Genomic DNA, 21,770 nt, shown 5'->3' on the forward strand with positions numbered 1-21,770 from the left:
GTGATGGTTTCAGAATGATTAAGTGCATTACATTTATTGTACACTTTATTTCTATTATTATTACATTGTAATATATAATGAAATAATTATACAACTCACTATAATGCAGAATCAGATGCCACCAGATGCAACTGTACAATTGAAATATATCAACTCACTTGCCACTATAGATACAGCTTAATTGTCTTTTACCACTCACCGATAGCATTTTGATATTAGTCTACAAGCAATTGATTTATTATGGTCACTGTGCAGTCAAACCTCCCTGCTAATATTAATCTGCATTTACAGCCACTGCCCAGCTCTAGCATCACTGCCTCAGCTCCACCTCAGATCATCAGACATTGGCTTCTCATAAGGAGTACACAACCTAGATCCCTCCCATGGGCAGTTCACAATAGGGTTTGCACTCCTATGAGAATCTATTGTCTGATGATCTGAGGTGGAGCTGAGGCACTGATGCTAGCACCAGGGAGCGGCTGCAAATACAGATGATGCTTCACTTGCTCACCCGCCACTTACCTCCTGCTCTGCGGTCGGGTTTCTAACAGGTCACGGACCAGTCCAGTTGCCCCAGGGGTTGGGGGACTGCTGCCTAAAGGTGATCAGTGCAGGAGGGAGTGTTGGAGCCCGGCTCTATGTGGTGGGCAGGACCTGAAGGAGTGCCCTGAGGGACACCTAATGGGGTTGGGGAAGGGTGTGGGCCCCTAGGGGTTTGGGAGGCTGAGGCTCCTGGCTTTAGAGTGCAGGAGGATTGGTGCTCACAGTGTCCTCCCCCAGGAACACCTTCTCTTGTCCATCCTTCCTGCCTACTTGGCCCGAGAGATGAAGGCGGAGATCATGGCAAGGCTGCAGGCTGGACAGGGGTCACGGCCAGAGAGCACCAACAACTTCCACAGCCTTTATGTAAAGAGGCACCAGGGAGTCAGGTATAAATAGGGAAGGGTGGCTGGAAGGGAGGGAGCATGGGCCAGAGGAAACCCTGACCCCACTGATGCAGTCTGCTCTGCCCAGCGTGCTGTATGCTGACATCGTGGGCTTCACACGGCTGGCCAGTGAATGCTCCCCAAAGGAGCTGGTGCTCATGCTCAACGAGCTCTTTGGCAAGTTCGACCAGATTGCCAAGGTCAGAGGGGGCCTCCCTCCCAGCTTCAAACACCCTACCCTGGAAAACCTCTTCCAAGGGCAATTCCTGCCTTATGAGACTCCAGTCCCACTTCAGAGCCCATGTGGGCTCACAAATACACCACTGGAATTAGGAAGCCCTCTCAAATATCCCCAGATATGGAGATATTCACCACACACCTCAAACCTGGAGAGATTTCTCAACATCTCCACAAAGGCCTCAACCGCAGCACCCCAAATATGCTCAGAGCCCCAACACAGGTGTCTCTGGACACTGCAACCAAATCTAGATAGATTTTCAGATATTCTAATCTTAGGAGGCCCTTCTAAGGGAAATCTCTGGCCCAGCCACCTGCTCAGATCCCAGGGATGCCCCTAAGCAACTTAATCTTGGGTCTCTCACCCAAAAAACCTCAATCCTGAGGCTACTTTCATATGCTCAAATCTGGGATCACCCTACATATGCCAAAGTTGGGGAGAGTCACAGATATCCCAACCTTTGGGAAACCTTTCTGAGAAAGACATCTGCATGGGAGACCTCGGCAAGCCCCACATCAAGTTTAGGGACTCCCTAGATCTGACCTAGCCACTCCTGACCTGAGAAGTTCTTCAAGAACACCACATTTGCTCCTACTTTTCCCAACTGCCTCCTGCCTCCTCTGGCCTCTAACCAAGTACCCCCTCCCCCTTGCACACACACACACCCAGGAGCATGAATGCATGCGGATCAAGATCCTGGGAGACTGTTACTACTGTGTCTCTGGGCTGCCGCTCTCACTACCAGACCACGCCATCAACTGTGTGCGCATGGGGCTGGACATGTGCCGGGCCATCAGGTCAGCTCAGGTGGGCGGGAAGGAGGAGTACCAAGGGATGGATTGGGGAGAGGAGCAGGCAGGGTAGTGGAAGTCATCCTGGAGAGAGGGAGGGGTGAGGCCCAGGGAAGGACTGAAGACAGCATTCAGATTGTTGCCCATATACACTCCTCAGGAAATTGCGGGCAGCCACCGGTGTTGACATCAATATGCGCGTGGGCGTGCACTCGGGCAGCGTGCTCTGCGGAGTCATCGGGCTGCAGAAATGGCAGTATGATGTCTGGTCCCATGATGTCACACTGGCCAACCACATGGAGGCAGGTGGCGTGCCAGGGTGAGACCTAGGGCTCCGGGACGCTGCAGCTAGAGGGCAACCAGGCCTTCCCCAGGCTGCCACCCTTTTCATAGTTCCTTAAAACGAGCACAGTTGCATGTGGGGCTCTGGGAGACCCTAGGGTGCAGGCCAGAGATCAGTGACCATTGGGGTTGGAGACATTTGGCGGCAGTGGGAGGCATTGGGTACTTAATTTCAAGCCTCGACATGGGGTAGGGGAGAAGTCAAAAGGGCTAAGCCGGCAGGAGGGAGAGGAAGGAAATACGTAAGACCCAGACCCAGACGACTGTTGCAGGATGAGGCCTCCAGGGTAAGGGTGAAATAGAGCTAGGAAGACATCTCTTGTAGCACAGGGCCTTGCTTGAAGTCGGACCTCCAAGAATGATTCTCGAAAGAAATGAGAGGTCAGAGGCCCTGCCTCCTGACTCCCACGGCTCCCTCCTTCCAGACGAGTGCATATCACAGGGGCTACCCTGGCCCTGCTAGGAGGAGCTTACGCTGTGGAGGATGTAGCCATGGAACACCGGGACCCATACCTTCGAGAGCTAGGGGAGCCTACCTACCTGGTCATCGATCCCCGGGTAAAAGCCCAGCCTGGACTCCACCCTAACCATCCACAGCCACAGGACTGGTCTCTTCTCCTATGCCAGAGATTGGGTTTCTGGGTCCTAGTGTGAGTGTGGCGGGGGAGGGGACACAAGCCTCTTAGGGATGTGGGAAGAATGGGGAAGTGTTTTGATCTTGACTTTCAGCCCTCATATGCCCCAGGCCGAGGAGGAGGATGAGAAGGGCACTGCAGGAGGGTTGCTGTCCTCTCTCGAAGGTCCCAAGATGCGTCCATCACTGCTGATGACCCGCTATCTGGAATCCTGGGGTGCAGCCAAGCCTTTTGCCCATCTGAGCCACGTAGAGAGCCCTGTGTCCACCTCCACCCCTCTGCCGGTATGTGCACATCCATCATGAGCCCCAGTGCTTACATAAACCCACTCCCACTTTCCACTCCAAGCCTCCCTGCCCCCACTACCAGTGAGTCATCTGATGACATCTCAAGGTCCTGAACTGTCTAGTCACCCTAGTCACTGGCTCAGGAACTTCTTTGCCCTTATTTCCAGAGAAAGGGCAAAGATGAATGCCCTCTGAGCTTACCGCAGAGAAGACTGTGAGATCCCATAGACATCATGTTGTTCCCCAACCTCCACTCAGGAAGCCCCTTCCCCTGGCACCCCACTTCCTTCTGACTCTGAAGCCAGTGTTCACACCCATTTCCATCAGGAAATGTCTCTTTTTAACTCAATTCCTAGAACTGCATGCTTTCTTCTTCAATCCCCACTTGGACTGGGAAGGTGGGGCAATTGGTTATTGTCCCTACTCTCCAGCATTTATACGCAGATAAATGAAGTGATAGTGAAATTTGCACTTGGCCTTGAGGAAAGAAGTCACCTTGAGCAGGCAGGGGTGAGGGAGGGAGGGGAGGAGGAAAGGATGGAGGGAGGGAAGGGAGTGGGCCTGCCCCTTGTCTAGGGGAAGCTAGGGCAGGGCCGATTATTGGCCGATCCTATGCATAGCACCTTCAGGTGGAGAAGCCTGGATCTCTCCAACCACCTCTGATTCTTGGGGTTGGTGCTTGATGACAAGTAACCAGAACCCTCACTAAGGGACCCAGGTTATGTCCCTAAAGGCTTACTCTGAAATTAGGTTCTTCAGCCTGCTCTCCTCCATCTTACCTGATCTTCCCAAAACCTGATTGACATTCTCAGCCACTTTTCTGCAGATCTTCTCAGAACCTTCTCTCCTGGGTAGACCTGGCTGGATTTATGGGATGACTCCACAGTACCTTTTCCATGTTCCAACTTCTCCTCTCCCATCCAGCAGGAAAGCAGGCCGGAGATCAGTGACCATTGGGGATGGAGACATTTGGCGGCAGTGGGAGGCATTGGGTACTTAATTTCAAGCCTCAACATGGGGTAGGGGAGAAGTCAAAAGGGCTAAGCCGGCAGGAGGGAGAGGAAGGAAATACGTAAGACCCAGACCCAGACGACTGTTGCAGGATGAGGCCTCCAGGGTAAGAGTGAAATAGAGGGGGGAGCCCAGGGACCTGAGACAACGTTGGGTGCAGCCCCATGGTGGGAATATACCCCAGAACCCATGCCAGACTTCCCCAATCCCACACTAAGGTACAGGCTAGGAGGTGTCAGAGTGGAGGAGTAGGAGCCCTTTGTCTTGGGGTATCTACTGAGGCAGTACCTCACCAGCTCAGAATTTTGCTTCTCAGCCCCTGAAGTTCCAGGTTTTCAATCACGTTAGAAATGCTGAGAGTCGCAATTGGCTTACTCTTAAACAATGTGAAACTTTGGGGTCGTGGGGCCTTGTTTGTGCTAGTAGATCCCATTCATCCAGTCATTCCTTCTACAGTTTTTGAGCACCTATTTTGTGGCAGGCACTAAGCTAGTTCTTGAGAAGACAGAAATGAATAAGATGTTTTCCTTGCCTTCAAATAACTTACAGGCATTGGCCACGTGGGCAAGTAGGGAGTCTGAAAAAACTTAGACCCAGACATAGATGAATAGATGGGCTCATACCTAGAACATATCTTTCAACCTCTCTCTATTCCTCTCAGTCTCTGTCTCTCCTTCTCCTTTCCCATACACGAGGTTTCGGTTTCAGGGGACGATGAGGACCCCTGTGACCCTGCCTCCTTCACGTGAGCCTAGGGGTACAGGGAAGAAGGTCACCACGCATCTTGCCCTGGGCCATGGCCTCGAAGCTTCGCCCTCTTCCTTGCTGTTTGTCCTAACCTGCTTCTCTCGCTGCTCGTTTTCTTACCTCTGCACACACTCACCGTAGTCTTTTGGGTGCAGAAGAGAATGACTCTAATCGAGTCCGTTTCTCTTCCCCTTTCTTCTCCATTTTTTTTGTTTGTTTGTTTTCCTCCCCTACCACCATCCAGTTCAGCCTAACCATAACTAAAGTTTTGAGGAGAGTCAGACTGTTCTGCGTTGTCACTCCAATGCGGGCCAACAAGGATTTTTTGGCATCTTAGGGCTATAGGAAAATCCCTGCCTTTGGAATTTGTGCAGTCCTTAAGGAAAATGAGACATAAGAAACCAACAGCCATGGAAGCCTATAAAAGATACACGGTTGCCTCATAAGTGATGGAAACTATGAGGAAGTCAAGGTATAAGGCCGCTGGGAGTCTAAAGAGTCAGGAGGAACCTTTAAGGAGCTAATGTGGTTTGAACCTTCCCTCAAGAACAGGTGGGACTTGGTGGAGAGAGAGAAATCATTAGAGGCAGGGAAAACAGCTGGATCAAATGCTCAAGGTCAAAGACCTTGATACAGAATGCTTCACTGCAGACAGGTTCCAAGGATGCCCACCATCTTCCCATCCTCCCCTTCTTGTGTTCTCCCGACAGGAGAAAGCCCTGGCTTCCTTCAGCCCCCAGTGGAGCCTGGACCGGTGAGGAGGCCCAAGCAACTTTGACAGTGGGGCTGTCTGGATGACCTACCTCCATTTTCAGGGAGGTGGGGGCTGCTCTTGCTTTGACCAGATGCTTTTGAGGGTCTCAGTGGTGACAGGCCGGGCTCTCACTGTACAGGAGCCGTACCCCTCGGAGACTAGATGATGAACTGGACACTGGGGATGCCAAGTTCTTCCAGGTCATCGAACAGCTCAACTCTCAGAAGTATGGAGAACAGAAGGGGGCTGGGAGGGCTAGAGGCCATGGGCTCATGTGGTAGGGGACACGTAGTGTTCCCCTGATGACCTGGGGGTGGGGGTGGCGGGGGGGAGGAGGGCCTTCCCTGCTCCAGCCTGGGGAAAGACTCCTCTCACCATTCTTTCCTGCCCTGATCTTTCCTCCTCTGGGCTTACTGCCTCCCCCTTGCCTTCCTACCAGACAGTGGAAGCAGTCAAAGGACTTCAACCCACTGACATTGTACTTCCGAGAGAAGGAGATGGAAAAAGAGGTGGGCTTAGGGGGTGTGGCAGGCATCAGAGGATTTCCTTACCTTAGTTCCTGAGCCCTGGGGAGGGGACAGTCCTGGTGGCCCCACATCCTCTCCCCAGGTCTGCTCAGTTTGTGGTCCTGTGGGTGATAGAGGGGATTGTATCTCTCTAAAAGCAAAGTCACCCTATAGATTGAATTACCGGGTGGTGATGGGAGAGAAAACTGAGCTCTTTGGAAAACTGGGCAGAGGTTACCTGGGACTAAACTGGAGGGTGAGACAGTGAGACCGGGGGACCCACTCATTGCCTGGGATTGACACAAGGTGATAAGCAGCACTGGTGCCCCTGTCTCCACCCCGAACCCTCCCTTCCAGTATCGACTCTCCGCACTCCCTGCCTTCAGATACTATGCAGCCTGCACCTTCCTGGTTTTTCTCTCCAACTTCATCATCCAGATGCTGGTGACAAACAGGTGAGAGAGTCCCAGGCAAGGGAAGCCCTAATTCTTAAAAACAGACCATCTAGTTCCTCCGGATCCCCAACACCCACTTTTTCTTTTACCAACTTCCCCTTGGTTTCGACACTGACCCATGGAGGAAATGGAAATACGTGTTCTGGGGAACCGTGATAATCACGGGCCCCATTTTACTCCTGCATATCCCGTGAATTTTCTACATCTTGTGGACCCAAGCATTTTCAAATGTCTGTCTCTCGATTCTGACAACATTCCCATGGAAGTTTTGTCCCCGTTGAGAAGCTTAAATCTCATAGCAAATGAGCGTAGAAAAGTAGGTCCTCACTCCTAGTCCATTGCTAAGAGGGGCAAGGACATTTTCAAAACTCAGCCAGGTGAAAGAGGTTTGGCCCAAAGTCCTGGGGACCAGTCTGATGCAGCCTCGGCCACTCTTGTGAGCCTCCTGCCCCTTTCTAATATTCTCCCTACCTTATTAGTTCCTGTCCCAGCCCAAAACTATCCCAGGCCCCCGAGCTCTTCCATGGTATATGATGTCTTTTATCATCCCAGACCCCATCGGCAGCCAGTTCAGACCCCCAGGACCACTTCTCCCCATGTCTTCACACCAGAAGGAGCAGCACCCTCCCACACACAGGGAGCCTGCTCTGGCTCTTGACGTTCTCACTGTTGTCTCCCTTTAGGCCCCCGGCTCTGGCCATCACCTATAGCATCACCTTCCTCCTCTTCCTCCTCCTCCTCTTCGCCTGCTTCTCAGAGCACCTGACGGTGAGGTGGGCTATGGGGTGGAAGTGGCAAGCTGAAGCTCTGACCGTGACCTGGCCCCCGCCCCATGGCTAAGACCTCCATTCTCCTTCCACAGAGGTGTGTTTTGAAAGGCCCCAAGATGCTGCACTGGCTTCCCGCACTGTCTGGCCTGGTGGCCACACGTCCCGGACTGCGGGTTGCCCTGGGCACTGCCACCATCCTCCTTGTCTTTTCCATGGCCATTACCAGCCTGGTGAGGGCAGAGGGGGCCCTATGCACCCCCATCAGGGCATGTTTGACCTATCAAAGTCTGAAAAGGGCCTCCTGGATTTGGAAGGGCAGTTAGACTAAGGCCAGGGGATTTGGAAGGGCAGGTAGACAAGTAATGAAAAAAATGATAGTCACCCACAACCTACCACCTGGGTATAATCATTGTTAACACTTTGGTGGACATTCTTCCTGTCTTCTTTCTATGTAGGCAGATCTTTATTACTTAGCTTCCTCACTGTGATTTTGTAATGGAGTTTGGCTGATTATTTCAAACTTAGAATCATTCCTAGAATTCTATCCCTGAAAGACACTTTATAAATCATCTCCCAGCCAAGAAGAGAAGCTCAGGCCCAAAAAGGGGGAGTGGCTGGCAAGAGATCACAAAGTGGATCCACGGCAGACTAGTGCTCATGACACCCACTGCTCTAGGCCCTGCTCTCCCCACCAGTGAGCTCCCTCGCCAACCAGAAATAGCAGAATCTGCTCCTTCGGAGGAGTCTGGCCCTTACTTATCTCTGGGTCAGCTGAAATCCAGCACACCATTGTGCCCAAGGAGCTACCTGCCCACCTCAGCTCCTCATCTTCTTCTGCAGTTCTTCTTACCGGCAGCATCGAACTGCCCTTTCCGGGTGCCCAATGTGTCCTCTGAGGCTTTCAACCTCTCCTGGGAGCTCCCTGGGTCCTTGCCTCTCATCAGCATCCCAGTGAGTGTCCGCTCAGCCCTGAATCTCCTTCTTCAGAACCTTCCTCAGCTCCTCCCCCACCTCCTTAGTTGAAAAACACTCCGTCCCGTGCACTGGGACAGACATAAGCCACACTTGGGTGTGTGTGTGGTGTGTGGTGTGTGTATGTATGTGTGTGTGTGTGTGTGGTGTGTGTGTCTGGTGTGTAGTGTGTGTGGTGTGTGGTGTATGTGGTATGGTGTGGTATGTCTGGTGTGTGTGTCTGGTGTGTGGGGTGTGTCTGTGGTGGGGGGGTGGGACAGACATAAGCCACACTTGGGTGTGTGTGTGGTGTGTGGTGTGTGTATGTATGTGTGTGTGTGTGTGTGGGGGTGGGTGTGGGTGTGTCTGTGTGTGTGTCTGTGTGTGGACACCCCCTGCTCCCCAGAAAGGACCTGGGTGGGGCAGGACAGGAATGCTCAGGCATTCCCCACCCCTGCCTGTGGGACGTGCCCCACCTCGTAACCAGCCCTCCCCGGCCCCACAGTACTCCATGCACTGCTGTGTGCTGGGTTTCCTCTCCTGCTCCCTCTTTCTGCACATGAGCTTTGAACTGAAGCTGCTGCTGCTCCTGCTGTGGCTGGTGGCCTCCTGCTCCCTCTTCCTGCACTCCCATGCCTGGCTGTCGGATTGCCTCGTTGCCCGCCTCTATCTCGGCCCCTTGGACTCCAGGTGCGCGCAGCCATTGGACAGAGGTGTCTGGGCCCTCTGGGACGGGGTGAGATGGGACAGGGCAGAGCTGTCCTCACCTCGCTGACCTGAACCTCCCACAGGGTAAAGCAGGAGGAAGGCTGAGGGCTCCATGGGCACTGGGGGAAGGGGGAAGCCATCGTGAAGGGGGCAGGGCAAGGGACAACCCTGATCCGTGGCCTCTTCAGGCCAGGGGTGCTGAAGGAGCCCAAACTCATGGGAGCTATCTCCTTCTTCATCTTCTTCTTCACACTCCTTGTCTTGGCTCGGCAGGTAAGTCACCCAGCTCAGCCTTCCAGGGCCTTGGTATGAAGGGTAAGGTGGGAGGGTCCCCATATTTGTAACTTGGTCTCTCTCTCACCCTTTCCTTAATCTGTCTCCAGGGCTGAGCCCAAGTGGCATACCCTTTGAAAGCTTCTAAGTGAAATTTCCTATTCTCTTTCTCCTTCACTCCCCAAGGAGAGTGTCCTCAAGTTCTCTCCTCCCTCCTCCCTCCCACCCCCAATCTAGGAAAGTCCATGCTTAAGAAAAAACAATCTGCTGCCAATTCTGCCCACCCTAGTTTGAATCTAGTTTCAAGGGAGTCACCCCAGGGGTAGTTGCACCTTAAGCCTTATCTCTAAACTACAGGGTAGTGTGGTTTTAGGGGGGTGAACACTCAGGTGCTGGGGATTTCCTTGCACTATGTCTCCCCATGGCCCCCTGGTGACCATTCCCAGAATGAGTATTATTGCCGCCTGGACTTCCTGTGGAAGAAGAAGCTGAGGCAGGAGCGGGAAGAGACAGAGATGATGGAGAACCTGACTCGGCTGCTCTTGGAGAACGTGCTTCCTGCGCACGTGGCCCCCCAGTTCATTGGCCAGAACCGGCGCAACGAGGTAACTCCCCACCCCTGACTCCCGAGCTCCAGATACCATAGGGACTAATTTCAGATGGAAGTCTTGGCCCTTGGCCCAACCTCTCTGGACTCCCCCTTAGTGGGTCGGGCGGTTGCTCAAACCTCTCCACGTCCTTGTCAGGTGCCTCTTGTTTTCACGAGATCTTAGGCTCTGTCTTTGATGAGCACAGAATTTCAGTGTTTCAAGTTCTTGGAGAGAGTGTCCACTCCAACTCATGACCACGCCATGCCTTTCAGAAGCTTCATCAAGTGTTGATGGGAGTTGTGTGGAGGACACAGTCCACCCATCTCTCTGGACCTGCACTATCCAGTATGGTAGCCGTTAGCAATGTGCGGCCATATAAATTTAAATTAATTAAATAGAAAATTCAAGTCCTCAATTGCACTGGTCACATTTTATGTGCTCAACAGCTGTATGTGCTTAGCAGTCACCATATTGGACGGCAGATATATAGAACATTTCCACCACCACAGAAACTTCTGTTGGATGATGCTGTTCTAGATCCTCAAATATCTTGCTACAGTCAGACCATCAGAAGGTCACCCACATATTTGCACCATCTTATTTGTACCGCCACCATCTCATACTCTCTGCTATGGAAATGTTCTTGACCTGTATTGAAGGGCATTGAAAGAAACAGCCCAAGGGCTATTTCACACCCTTAAGCCCCCACCAACTGTTCTCTGCTCTGAAGATTAGGAGTAGGTCTACTACTGGTTTCTTCTCTTATAGATATTGATAATCTTGTAACCGATCATGTTTCTGACTTCGCATTGGCTACTAAAAGCTCAGAGCCAGAATTGAGGACTAACAAGGACTTCATGATATCCATTTTGTGAAGCAATCTCAGATCTAATTCCATCTTTACCATCTTACCCTTATTTTTCCTTTGCCCCATTTTTCCTATTATTGCTTTATTTTATCTTGCAAATTGTAGCTATCTTTGTAAGCCAATTTAACTGATTTAAAACCTTTTAGCAATAGCTAGGATGTAAATATATTTCCCATCAATGTATCCCAGTTCTAGAAGTGACTCCCCTCACATTGCTGTGAGGTGATCTTGACCCCAAACCTGTCTCTCCTGGAATCACAGTGAGACCCTGTCTTTGACTCCTGAGTCACATCCCTTGGGTAACCTGGTCCTCCCCATCCCGCCTCCTCCCCAATCCTTCTTACACACTGGGGGAGGCTTGTGGACACAGGGACAGGAGGGGAAAGAAGGTGGTCTACAGCCTTACCCCAGCTTTTCGCCCTCCCAGGACCTCTACCACCAGTCCTACGAGTGTGTCTGTGTCCTCTTCGCCTCAGTCCCAGACTTTAAGGAGTTTTACTCCGAATCTAACATCAACCATGAGGGGCTAGAGTGTCTGCGGCTGCTCAATGAGATCATTGCTGATTTTGATGAGGTAACAGCTCCACCGGTCACCCAGCCCTACGTCCAGGATTCTAGAATTCCCCACCAGCCCCTCCTTCCACTTTGCTCTCCTGGCCATGAAGCCCACCCTGCTTTCTCAGTCTTCCCCCTCCTCCAATTCTCCAGCTCTATCCTCTCCAACAACTGTGTCTACAACCAACTCTCCCTCCTGCCACCATCCCTGACCCCACAGCCTGGTCCTTTAGCCTCCAAAAACCTGGGGCTGGGCTTCAGGGAGAGAGGAGGAGGAGAGCAAAATAAACTGGGGACACCGCCTCCTCTCTCTATACAGCTGCTCTCTAAGCCCAAGTTCAGTGGGGTGGAAAAGATCAAAACGATCTGCAGCACCTACATGGCAGCTACAGGCTTAAATGCCACCTCTGGACAGGATGCACAGCAGGTACAACATTCCTTCCTTACCTATCAACCCTCACCTGGGCTCTCATTGGTGGGCCCATAAATGGGCCTTATTCCTGTGCCCTCATTGACCTATCCTGGTGGCCGACCCATTGCCAGGATGCTGAGCGAAGCTGCAGCCACCTTGGCACCATGGTGGAGTTTGCGGTGGCCCTTGGGTCTAAGCTGGATGTCATCAACAAGCACTCATTCAACAACTTCCGCCTGCGTGTGGGTAAGGGCTTTCCCTTGCTGGGGCAGTCTGGGACCTCCTCCTCATCTTCCCCAAGTCCTTTGTTATCTGCTCTTCCAGGTATGGAGCTTGAAGCTGCTGGGCCTCAAGCTACGAGGCCCACCCATCCCCTTCCCTAGGCCACCCTCCTCCAGCTCCACACTCCTTTACTCTAAGGGCCCCCAGGCTCTTCTCCCTAGTTCCGTGAACCTTCTCTTCCCCACTACCTCCTCAAATCTCCCCTCTTTTTACCACATCTCTTGTCAGGGTTGAACCATGGACCTGTGGTGGCTGGAGTGATAGGGGCCCAGAAGCCACAATATGACATCTGGGGCAACACAGTGAATGTGGCCAGCCGCATGGAGAGTACAGGAGTCCTGGGCAAGATCCAAGTGAGGGAGCCACACTGAAGGCAGGGGGGCAAGGGATAAGGATAGGGCCACCCCTACTACCTCACCCCCCTTCAATTTCAGGTGACTGAGGAGACAGCCCGTGCCCTGCAGTCCTTAGGTTATACCTGCTACAGCCGGGGTGTCATCAAGGTCAAAGGCAAAGGGCAGCTGTGCACCTACTTCCTGAACACAGATTTGACACGAGTTGGACCTCCTTCAGCCACCCTGGGCTGAGACCCCACTCCTTCCTCTCCACCTCTAAGATCCTCAATAAAGAGACTCTGGTATGTCTGGAGCCAATTGATATTAGAGCTACCGAGATAGCTGGGATCACCTACTCCTTGCCTCTCAGCAGGACTGCCTCTTCCCAGGCCAAATTGAGTGTGTGTGTGTGTGTGTGTGTTCGTGCGCGCGTGTGTGTGTGTGTGCGCGCGCGCGCGCATGAATTTGTATTTGTGGAAGGGGGTGATTCTTTTTCACAAGCTTAGGAAGATAACTGTCTCAGCCTCCTACCCACCTGCCAACGTGATTCCAGTATTTTGTAAACCTTGGAAGCATGAAGAATTTTAGTCACATGACTCAAAACAAGGATTTGTCCTTTCCTGCTCCCCACCCTCAAATATTGGAAGGAATCTCCAGGAAAATGTCATTTGGCATTTACTCATTTATCAAAGACAAAATAAGTATCTATTATGTGCTTACTATGCTGCTTGGGTGAGAGGCGTTGAAAATATTTATTAGGTCTCTCTCCGTTTCAGCTGCTATTCTCAAATGACCCACGATGATTTCCGGGGAGGACCTGTAGGCAGTATGGGGGTTCTTCTGTTCTCAGATCCTTCAGATGCCCCTTGCTTCCTTCTTCATCCTTCTGCTCAGTTGTTGATATGGTGCTTGAAACAACCATGGTTCATTCCTACCTGCTCATATTTTTGGGTCTATGAGGGATGCCTTGACTCCCTAGGTTTGTTGCAGATGTTACACGTGGATTTTTGTGGGGTTTTTTTTTCTCTATTTGTTCTGTTCTTATAGGAGTGATTCAAAAAGTACACTACAGCTACTGCTGCTACCATCTTCCTAAAGTGCTGGCAGAACAGAAAGAGGCTCTCTAACACAACAGCCATCCCTAGGAAAAAGTTGTTCATCCATCTCGCTTTGGGAAATCTTCATTTCCTAAGAGTGACTACAGTCACAGAGGACCCTTAGCCCCACCTTGTGCCAGAGTGTGTTTTGGGGCTGGCGGAATGCTTATGTGAAGAATTCCAGGATAAGATTTGCTGACTTGGTTCTCAAGTGAGGCCTCCTTGGGAGATGGAGAGAGGGAAAGCAATCCCCTAGAACCCCTCCTACTGAGAAGATGAAGGTTTCTGGCAGGAAGTTGGAGTCTTGCTAACAATAATAACTCTGAGTTTTCTCAGAAAGTCCGCTGAGTCAGGGAGACAAGATGAGCGATAAGTGATGAACCCCCATGTGTGGTCTTTCTTGCTCAGCTCCTTCAGGAGTCTGTTGTTCTGAGTATGACCTGCAGGCCACCTGCCTCAGAACTGGGCAGTGGGGCAGGTCTGATTTCTATGTCTGTCTTTGTGTCCTTTTCTAAACCGAAAATCATGGAAAACTAAAGGATGTGCCTCTCAGCTATCTGGAGGGACCCCCATAAAGGCACCCAGGAGCACCCCAACCCACACAACACACACATTCTACACACAAGATGGACTCGATTTCAGACTTCTGTTTTAATTGCAAAGTTGCCCAGCCTCTGATTCTGCCCGTACTTGCCCCTCCCCTCCCTCTTCTTCCGCTCCACCCCCATGAGCCTTCTCCTGGAGGTGCAGTGCAGAATTGGGTCAGGCCAGGAGGAAAGCCAGCTTCTTTCCACCAGTACTCCCAGGCCTGGTTCAGTTAGCTTCATCGAGAGGGTTGGTGGAGACAGTGAGACTCTCAGCAGGGCCAGGGTCGGGAGAGGCAGGGGAGCTCCTCACAGTCTGGTTCAAGGTACCCCCACGGCGGGTGCTGGATGCCTCAGAGCCGGTGGCCTCTAACAGCTTGGCAACGAAGCCCACACCAACAGAGCGCAGCAGGCTGCCGCCAGCACAGGCATACAGCACAGGGTTCACGCTGCTGCTCAGGAAGGCCAGCGCAATGAGCACGTAGCGGGCCAGGGTAAGCCGCAGCCCCACGGGCCCCGACCTCGGGGCCCTGCCAGCCAGGGCGCGGCTGGCTTCAGCCAGGTTTACCAGGTGGTAGGGCAGCCAGAAGGCGGTGAAGGTCAAGATGATGAGCACCACCAGGCGGCTGGTACGGCGGCTGCGGCGGAAGCGCCTGGCCCGCAGCCTGCGCCCGATGTCGGAATAGCTGGCCACCACGACCAGAAAGGGCAGCAGGAAGCCCGTGAAAGCCTCGAAGAGCAGATGGAAGGCTCTGTGTCTTTCACTGGAGTATGTCAGGAAGCAAACTAGGCTCTCGTTTTTCGGTACCACAGAGCGATACACAATGACGGGCGTGGCCAGCAGAGCTGACAACACCCAGATGCCTGCTAGCACCCTCCGGGCCATCGTCTTGGTGCGCAGCTTCTGGGACACAAAGGGGCGGGCCACCGCCAGTGAGCGATCCAGACTCATGGCCATGATAAGCAGGACGCTGGCATACATGCTGACTCCGCAAATGTAGTGGAACAGGCGGCAGCCAGCCACTCCAAAAATCCAGGTGCCTCGGGCCAGGGAGTGGAGGAAAAAGGGAGCAGTGAGCAATACAGCCAAGTCGGCCAGGGCCAAGTTCAGCACCATCAGGGCAGTGACAGAGCGCTTTTGCATCTTTACCAGGATGCTCCACACCACAAAGCTGTTGCCAGGGAGCCCCACAGCCAGAGCCACTGACAGTAGGATGATAGCCAGCAGAGAGATGAACATAAAACTTTGTGAGGAGGGTCCTGCAGGAGATGTAGTGTTCGTGGCCATTGCAAGGACCTGGAAGGTGAGGTGAACACTCGCATGAGAGTAGGGGACCAAGGGTTTCCTGAATCTCTAGACACACCTAGCCTGAGTACTCTAGTCTTTCCACAAGGTCAGCAGCATTAGAAGCACCGTCGCAATAAGCACCTGTCTTAGGGGACCTGACTGAGTAGAAAGACTTATTTCCTAACTGGGCCATGGGGCCCCTTCCTTCTCACAGACTCAATTGCAAAATACACAGCACCGGCAGCATTAGCATTGCTAGACCCTTTCAGCCTTCTTCCCTTAGGAGATCCTCAAACCCAGAACCAGACTGGGGAGATTTCCTTGCCGATGCTGTACCTGTCAAAAGGCTATCTCCTCTGTCTCCTGTCAGGTACTTAGCACCCTCTGTCCCATTGACATCTTCCAATCCCCTACCCACTCTTCCAAGAGATGCCCAGGGTCCACCAGAAATAACAGGGATGGGGAGCAGTTCCTGGAGAGGAGAGGAGAACAAATCCTCCCAAGTCCTTTTACCACTAGTCAGGCTCTCTTCGGAAATTCCTTTTCACCTTCTCTCATGGCTGCACCTCACCCCTCTATGACCTCCCCTATCCCCAGGGTCCTTACTTACAGGCTTTGCTGAATACTGGTGGAAGCTGGTGCTAATCTCAGGGTCAGGGCAGTGGTGTAGCCTATTCCGAGATCTGTCCCAGTGTCAGGGGTCTGGCCCCAGTCCTGGGTGCTGTCAGCTAAGTCTGCCAGAGAGGAAGTACTACAGAGCAGGGGAGGGAGAAGACACATCTTCCTGAGGGTGGGGCTGAAACTCCTACCCCCTTCCTTCACTAGGAGGGGAGAATAGCCTTTGTGTTCCAGAAGAGGCCAAGAAGGGACAGCGAGAGACGAAAGAGGGGTGCAGGAGTGAGCAGGCTGGGGTGTGGCCTCAGATGCAGGTCTAGACTGGAGAATTGAACAGACTAATAAATTGTGTCATACTGGAGAAGGAGGGATGGAAGCTAGAGAGGGGAAATGGACTTAGACTGAGAGGACAGAGTGTTGGTTATCTTTATATTTTGTGTGAACAAGCAGATTTTGAGATTAATAGAAGTTTAGGTTAGAGCTATGGTTAAGTTCTGAGTTTGGGTTATAATTTTGTGACTTAAAGGTCAGCACCTTGGCCTTGGCCTGGGTTCAAGCCATTAGCTGAGTTGGGGAGAAAGGGCCCTCTTCTAATACCCCCATCCCTACTCTCATTGAAAAAGACTGGTTCTATTCTAGATCAATCAACTCCCTTCTCTTGGTAGAAGCCAAAGCCCAAAAGGTCTCCTTAGGATCACACAGAATGCCAATTTCTTCCTCCTCTCCCAGCCACTTGCCTTGTGCTTACCCATGTGGCTACCCCGAAACATGAGTTTGGATTTAATATCTGGGCACTGAGCAAGGAGGACAACTCAGCACCCCTTCTTTTCTACCTTCCCGCAGCTGACTCTTCAGTTCCACCTTTTAGACACACAGAGGAAGTAGAGGCTCAGCGTAGGAAAAAGGCGTGAGGGAGTACGGGTGGTGATGCCACACGCCTGCCCTGCTAAGAGGGGATACCAGGACTGTGGAAAGGGAAACAGCCCCCAAAAGGGTCGCTCTTCCCCTTCCTCCTCTTCACAACCTCTCCTGCAGAAGCTAAGAACTGAAAAGTCTTTCTTTCATTCTGACTATTATCCTTCCTGCTTCTCTTCCAACTCTGTCACTCTCAGGAAAGATGCAGAGTGTAACAGTGGTCTTGGAAGTCCCTTACCCTTTGCGGCCCCCACTTTCTCTGCTTTGAGAAAAGCCAGAGCAAAATTGACCCAGTAGCTGTCAGGCAGAGGATATGATGAAAATGAATAGGCTGAAACCACAGCAAGAACCAAAGGCAGAGTTGAGGAAGGGCTTTCTGACCACAGATGGTGTGTGAGACGAGGAATATGTAACAGGAAGTTAGGGACCAGTGCATGACGACAGGAAGAAGCCTCTGCAGTCGAAGTTTCAGTACAGAAGCTTCTGGCTCAGAGCTCTCGGGTCAATCAGAGGCCCCTTCTGACACAAACTGGCTCATCTTTGCCTCCTCTCCCCAGCTGCTCCCTACCTCCATCTGTGTCAATGGCCTTTCTTCTTCCACCCCAGATTAGACACTCTAAGTATACCTGCACCCCAAGTCCAGAGCTCCACAACCAACCCCAGTTTTGGTGGCCCTGGTATGACCCTGAGAACTGAATTTCTTTTGCTTTCTCTTGGCCTCTGCCTGGGTGGTGTGAATAGTCACTAAAGCAGAACCTGGGGTAATTTAATGGTCAGGGTGACCAGAACTCAGGTAACCAACCATTTGAGTTGCCAGGGACTGAGAGGACTGGGACAAGAGACTTCCAATGTGAAAACTGAGAAAGCCCTGGGAAAACTGAGATGAGTTGGTCACCTTAGTGATCGCATGTGAGTGCACATGGGCATCCCCTAAAAAGAATCTCATCCTACATCCCCAGACTCAAAAGTGTCAGGATCCAGAATAGTTTTGAGAGATAGAAATAGAGAGATTCCAAAAGATGAGAGCTGGGAAGTATTGTGGAGGGCAGGTGAGGAACAGCTAGCAGTCTTGTGAAGAGTCAAGATGGCAGAGGAAAAAAAGGAGAAAGGAGAGGTGGCACCGCCCTGAAAAATTCTTCCTGTCCTCCAAACATCCATACCATTCCTCATGCTCCCTCATCTCCAACCCCCAAACATCCCCTGGGTGAGCAAGTGCCTGTTTCTGGGCTCCTTTTTCTGTCCGGTGACCTTTAGGAGGAGAGTTGTATTCAGAGAGGAAGATAAGTCTCAGACTCCCAGGGCCCTTAACCCACTGTGCCAAACACAAGACAGTCAGGAAAACTTTCCTTTGAAATCCCACAGACTGACTTTTGCCTTCTAGAGCCAGTTTCTTATCCCATCCCACCTCCCACTTGGCTCTTACAGACTCCAGAGAATGGATCCCATCCCCACCCCACATCCAAATGTCCATAACTTTTCTTCCTTTTCCTCTTTTTATTTCCCAAGTGGTTCTTCTATAAGCTGAGGAAGACAGGTCAAGATGCCACTGAAGGCTGGCATTGCACAGCTTTGGCCTGACCCTGCAAGGAAAACAGGTGGCTTCGGTATGACTCAGGTGTGCTAAACCACCAGAGGGAGCACACTTAAGCCGTTATGTAATGGCTGCCCAGTATCTTTCACAAAAGCTATTTGAAGCAAGCAGCTGTGGCACATGGGCACATGCCAACCTGCAAGGGCCGCCACCCCTCAAAATCCCCCGGTTTGGAGGAATTTGGGGCTGCCCCAGGTGTGTAATAATTCTGCTTAGACAGATCCAAACTGTCATCAGAAAAGGATTCCCAAATGCTCTGGAGTGGTTCTCTGGGTTCCGGAGGGAGATGCAAGGGTATAGAGAAAAGCAGGCCTGGTTGTAGGGTTTGGTGTCAAGGGTCCCATTCCTGACTGTCCTTCACTGCCCCACCCCCTGGATCTCCATCGCCTCCGCTCTGCCCCACTACTTTGAGCCGAGGGTTAGTTCGGAGCTCCATGGTCCCCTCCCTAGAGCAGCCGCCCCCTCGGGCCTCCCCGGAGCCCTCAAAGAGTCGTGTGAGGAAGCGGGGACCTGCGCGGGGCAGCAGATCCCCAGCAGTGAAGAGGTAGAGCACCGGGTTGACGCTGGAGCTGAAGAAGGCCAAAGCTGTAGTTCCAGCTCGTGCTGCCTGACCCGCGCCACCCAGCTTCGCCAGGGCCCCTTCGGGTGGAGCCAGCGCTGCCACCACCTGCACAATGTTGACTGCGTGGTAGGGGGCCCAGAGCAAGCCAAAGGCGAGCACGATGGCGCTCACCAGCCGGCCCACCCGCGTGCTGTTCCTCCTGGAGCCCCAGCGGGCACCCCGCAGCCAAGTCAACATCACACTGTAGCAGCCGAGCACGAGCCCAAAGGGCAGCACGAAGGCGGTCAGAGTTTCCAGGCTCAGGTGAACGGCGGCGTGAGCCCACGACGGGTGGCACAGCTGGCACACGTGGTCCTCCCAGAGGTGGCGGTAGACGGCGGCCGGGATGGCAAGTAACAGAGCGGCCAGCCAGATGGCAAGCAGCAGGCGGTGGGCCAGGGCCGTGCTACGCAGCCGAGGCACCAGGAAAGGGCGGGTGACCGCGAGGCAGCGCTGCAGGCTGAGCAGGCTGGTGAGCAGGACGCTGGCGTACATGCTGAGCGCGCACACGTAGTAGACAGCCTTGCAGCCCGCCTGGCCCAGCGGCCAAGCCTGCTTCACCAGGAAGGCTACAAAAAGCGGCGTGAGCAGCAGCACCGTGCCGTCCGCCAGCGCCAGGTGCAGCACCAGAGTGGCCGCCAGTGGTCGCCCCCGTGCAGGCCTCCAGCCCGCCAAACTCCACACTACGAAGGCATTTCCAGGCAGCCCCAGAAGCGCTGCCAACAGCAGGAAGACCACTCCTGTGGCCCGCGAGGTTGTCCAGGTCAGCAACGTCTGGTTCCCTGGGGGACGATAGCAGTCCAACATCCTTCCGTGCCTACAAGGAGCTGGAAAAGGCCATAGAGCACATTCAGGGGGTGGAGCGAAAGCCCACGGTTACCCCTGATGCCAGGTGAGAAGGGACTGTGCCTTCCCCCGCTTCCCTGCAGCCAGCCTCTCCTCTGCCTGGGAGCCTTCTCTTCCTCAAGGACCTCAGCCCCAACTCAAACACTATTTCTTGGAACCCAAATCCCCTGCTCTCAGTCAGCTGACCTCCCCAGTCCCAACTCCCAGGCTGTCGCCATCTCCACCTCCACCCCTCTAGCCTGGCCTTCCTTCTAAGTGGTGGGGAATAAAGGTGCTTGGGTAGATTTACTTACCAGAGGGGTGAGTGGGGACGGCGCCTCAAGGGGTCTGGGGAAGCTGAAAGGCAAAGCAGCAGTGGGCAAGGCACCTACTCCGGTCCTGTGCCTGTCGGGTTTGTAGAGGGTGAGGTGGGAATGGGGAGGGACAAGATGAGGCCTTTCCTGGGACACCTCCCTCACTCCACTCCTTCCCATCACTAACACGTCTGGGCATGAGAGAGCATGCTTCCTGAGGAAACAGGATAAGCTGAAGGGGTGCAGAAAAAGTTCCCTGGTCATACAGGTAAGGGAATAGGGACACTGCTGAATCCTGACCTTGGTCCTGTTTCTGCACTTATCCCTTCCCCGGCTCTGGTCCAACCCCCTCAACCCTATTGTCCTTCTGCTCTCTAGTCTTTCTGGCCTACACTCAGCAGAGAAGGTGGCCCAAACTACTCAATCTCAGCTGCTCTATCTTTTCCTGTTTCTAGACTCCTGGCTCTGCTGAGCCTCCTTTTCTTTCAGCTTGGCACCTACACTTCTCACCTTTTCCTTGGGCCCTGCCCCAGTCATTCCACCCTCAGGGCTCTCACTGGACTGTCAATGACAGCTTTCAGTGTAAAGCATGGTGCTAAGTTTTGCAGGGAGTGAGGGTTACATGGAGGTGTAAGAGGTGTAAAATCTGGTTGAGGAGTCGACACAGCCATGAAGAGACCACATACTGGGCTGCACCAGGATACAAAACAAGAAAAAAAGGAAAGGGTACAGTGCTGGAGACATACTGAAAAGAAGACTTCTCTGTTTGGAGAAGTCAGGTAAAGCTTGGAAATGAAGAAATTTGAGAGGGACCTGGTAGACTGATAAAGTTGCGGGAAAGAGAAAGAAAGGCCTTTGCCCAGTCAACAGCCAGAACTCAGGGTTTTGGGAGCCAGGGCACCAGTATTGTCTTTGGTTCCCTCCAAAGCAGAGTCAAGGGCATGGGTACAGGTAATCCTGTATTTAAAAGATCAGCTTAGAAAGCAGATGCAAGAGCAGGGGAAGAGAGAGAAGAGGAGAGCCGATAGGAATGTGTTATTGAGCTCCTTCACTAAACATCAGGAACCTCTGAGAAATGCACAGAGTTCCTTCCATAAAGATGAGGCATTAGCACTCCTATACAGACTTGCAGTCTATACTCTTCAGGGGGCTGACTGGACTGCCACAGCTTCCGACAAGACTCCTGGGCAACAAAGCAAAGAGATTTGCACTCATCTAAGTGGCTTATGGTCAGTGAGAGTCTGAGCTTCTACACAATTGTCCCTCACCATTGCTGCTGAAATTAGAGATGGGACACGGGGCACCAAAAGCTAAAGTCCAGATACTATCAAAGGACCCCACCCACCCCCACTTCGCATCATGCCCATTAAATGGTCAAAAGAGAAAGGTGAGAGAGACTGTGACTAATCCAGTGTGGCTGATGCAGGCAGTTCTGTTGAATGAAACTAGAGAAATGTTGAGCCAGCCACTCACCTAGACCACAAAGGAAAGAGCAAGAAAGCAG

General features: G+C 52.6%; 4 protein-coding genes across 5 annotated transcripts in view; 2 read left to right on the plus strand and 2 right to left on the minus strand.

Moving 5' to 3' along the window:
* The window catches only part of ADCY4 (adenylate cyclase 4), a 17,156-nt gene extending 4,397 nt beyond the window's left edge, over positions 1 to 12,759 (plus strand). The window contains exons 5-25 of the mRNA XM_006913533.1: positions 781 to 929; positions 1,015 to 1,126; positions 1,834 to 1,961; positions 2,116 to 2,274; positions 2,723 to 2,855; positions 3,043 to 3,216; positions 5,688 to 5,731; positions 5,871 to 5,957; positions 6,171 to 6,240; positions 6,595 to 6,692; positions 7,376 to 7,460; positions 7,555 to 7,692; positions 8,303 to 8,413; positions 8,919 to 9,103; positions 9,310 to 9,394; positions 9,841 to 9,999; positions 11,280 to 11,426; positions 11,727 to 11,834; positions 11,951 to 12,065; positions 12,330 to 12,454; positions 12,536 to 12,759. Coding sequence (XP_006913595.1) covers positions 781 to 929; positions 1,015 to 1,126; positions 1,834 to 1,961; positions 2,116 to 2,274; positions 2,723 to 2,855; positions 3,043 to 3,216; positions 5,688 to 5,731; positions 5,871 to 5,957; positions 6,171 to 6,240; positions 6,595 to 6,692; positions 7,376 to 7,460; positions 7,555 to 7,692; positions 8,303 to 8,413; positions 8,919 to 9,103; positions 9,310 to 9,394; positions 9,841 to 9,999; positions 11,280 to 11,426; positions 11,727 to 11,834; positions 11,951 to 12,065; positions 12,330 to 12,454; positions 12,536 to 12,688 — 2,565 coding nt within the window. The 3' untranslated portion in view covers positions 12,689 to 12,759. The remainder of the gene's footprint in view (positions 1 to 780; positions 930 to 1,014; positions 1,127 to 1,833; positions 1,962 to 2,115; positions 2,275 to 2,722; positions 2,856 to 3,042; positions 3,217 to 5,687; positions 5,732 to 5,870; positions 5,958 to 6,170; positions 6,241 to 6,594; positions 6,693 to 7,375; positions 7,461 to 7,554; positions 7,693 to 8,302; positions 8,414 to 8,918; positions 9,104 to 9,309; positions 9,395 to 9,840; positions 10,000 to 11,279; positions 11,427 to 11,726; positions 11,835 to 11,950; positions 12,066 to 12,329; positions 12,455 to 12,535) is intronic.
* Positions 12,760 to 14,209: 1,450 nt separating this feature from the next.
* LTB4R (leukotriene B4 receptor) lies at positions 14,210 to 16,130 on the minus strand. The gene is made up of 2 exons (XM_006913532.2): positions 16,016 to 16,130; positions 14,210 to 15,414 (listed from the first exon to the last, which is right to left on the minus strand). Exon 2 carries the CDS (start codon positions 15,403 to 15,405, stop codon positions 14,347 to 14,349), a length of 1,059 nt encoding a protein of 352 aa, XP_006913594.1. The 5' UTR covers positions 15,406 to 15,414; positions 16,016 to 16,130; the 3' UTR covers positions 14,210 to 14,346.
* Positions 16,131 to 18,454: 2,324 nt separating this feature from the next.
* LTB4R2 (leukotriene B4 receptor 2) lies at positions 18,455 to 19,946 on the minus strand. Its single transcript, XM_006913534.2, has one exon. It carries the CDS (start codon positions 19,932 to 19,934, stop codon positions 18,858 to 18,860), a length of 1,077 nt encoding a protein of 358 aa, XP_006913596.1. The 5' UTR covers positions 19,935 to 19,946; the 3' UTR covers positions 18,455 to 18,857.
* A 326-nt stretch (positions 19,947 to 20,272) lies between these two features.
* The window catches only part of CIDEB (cell death-inducing DFFA-like effector b), a 4,711-nt gene continuing 3,213 nt past the window's right edge, over positions 20,273 to 21,770 (plus strand). For both annotated transcript variants that reach the window (XM_025048013.1, XM_006913535.3), the window contains exon 1: positions 20,273 to 20,534. The gene's annotated coding sequence lies outside the window, so the exon portion shown is untranslated. The remainder of the gene's footprint in view (positions 20,535 to 21,770) is intronic.

The sequence above is a fragment of the Pteropus alecto genome, unplaced genomic scaffold (genome assembly GCF_000325575.1).
Source record: "Pteropus alecto unplaced genomic scaffold, ASM32557v1 scaffold335, whole genome shotgun sequence".
Taxonomy (NCBI): Eukaryota; Metazoa; Chordata; class Mammalia; order Chiroptera; family Pteropodidae; genus Pteropus; species Pteropus alecto.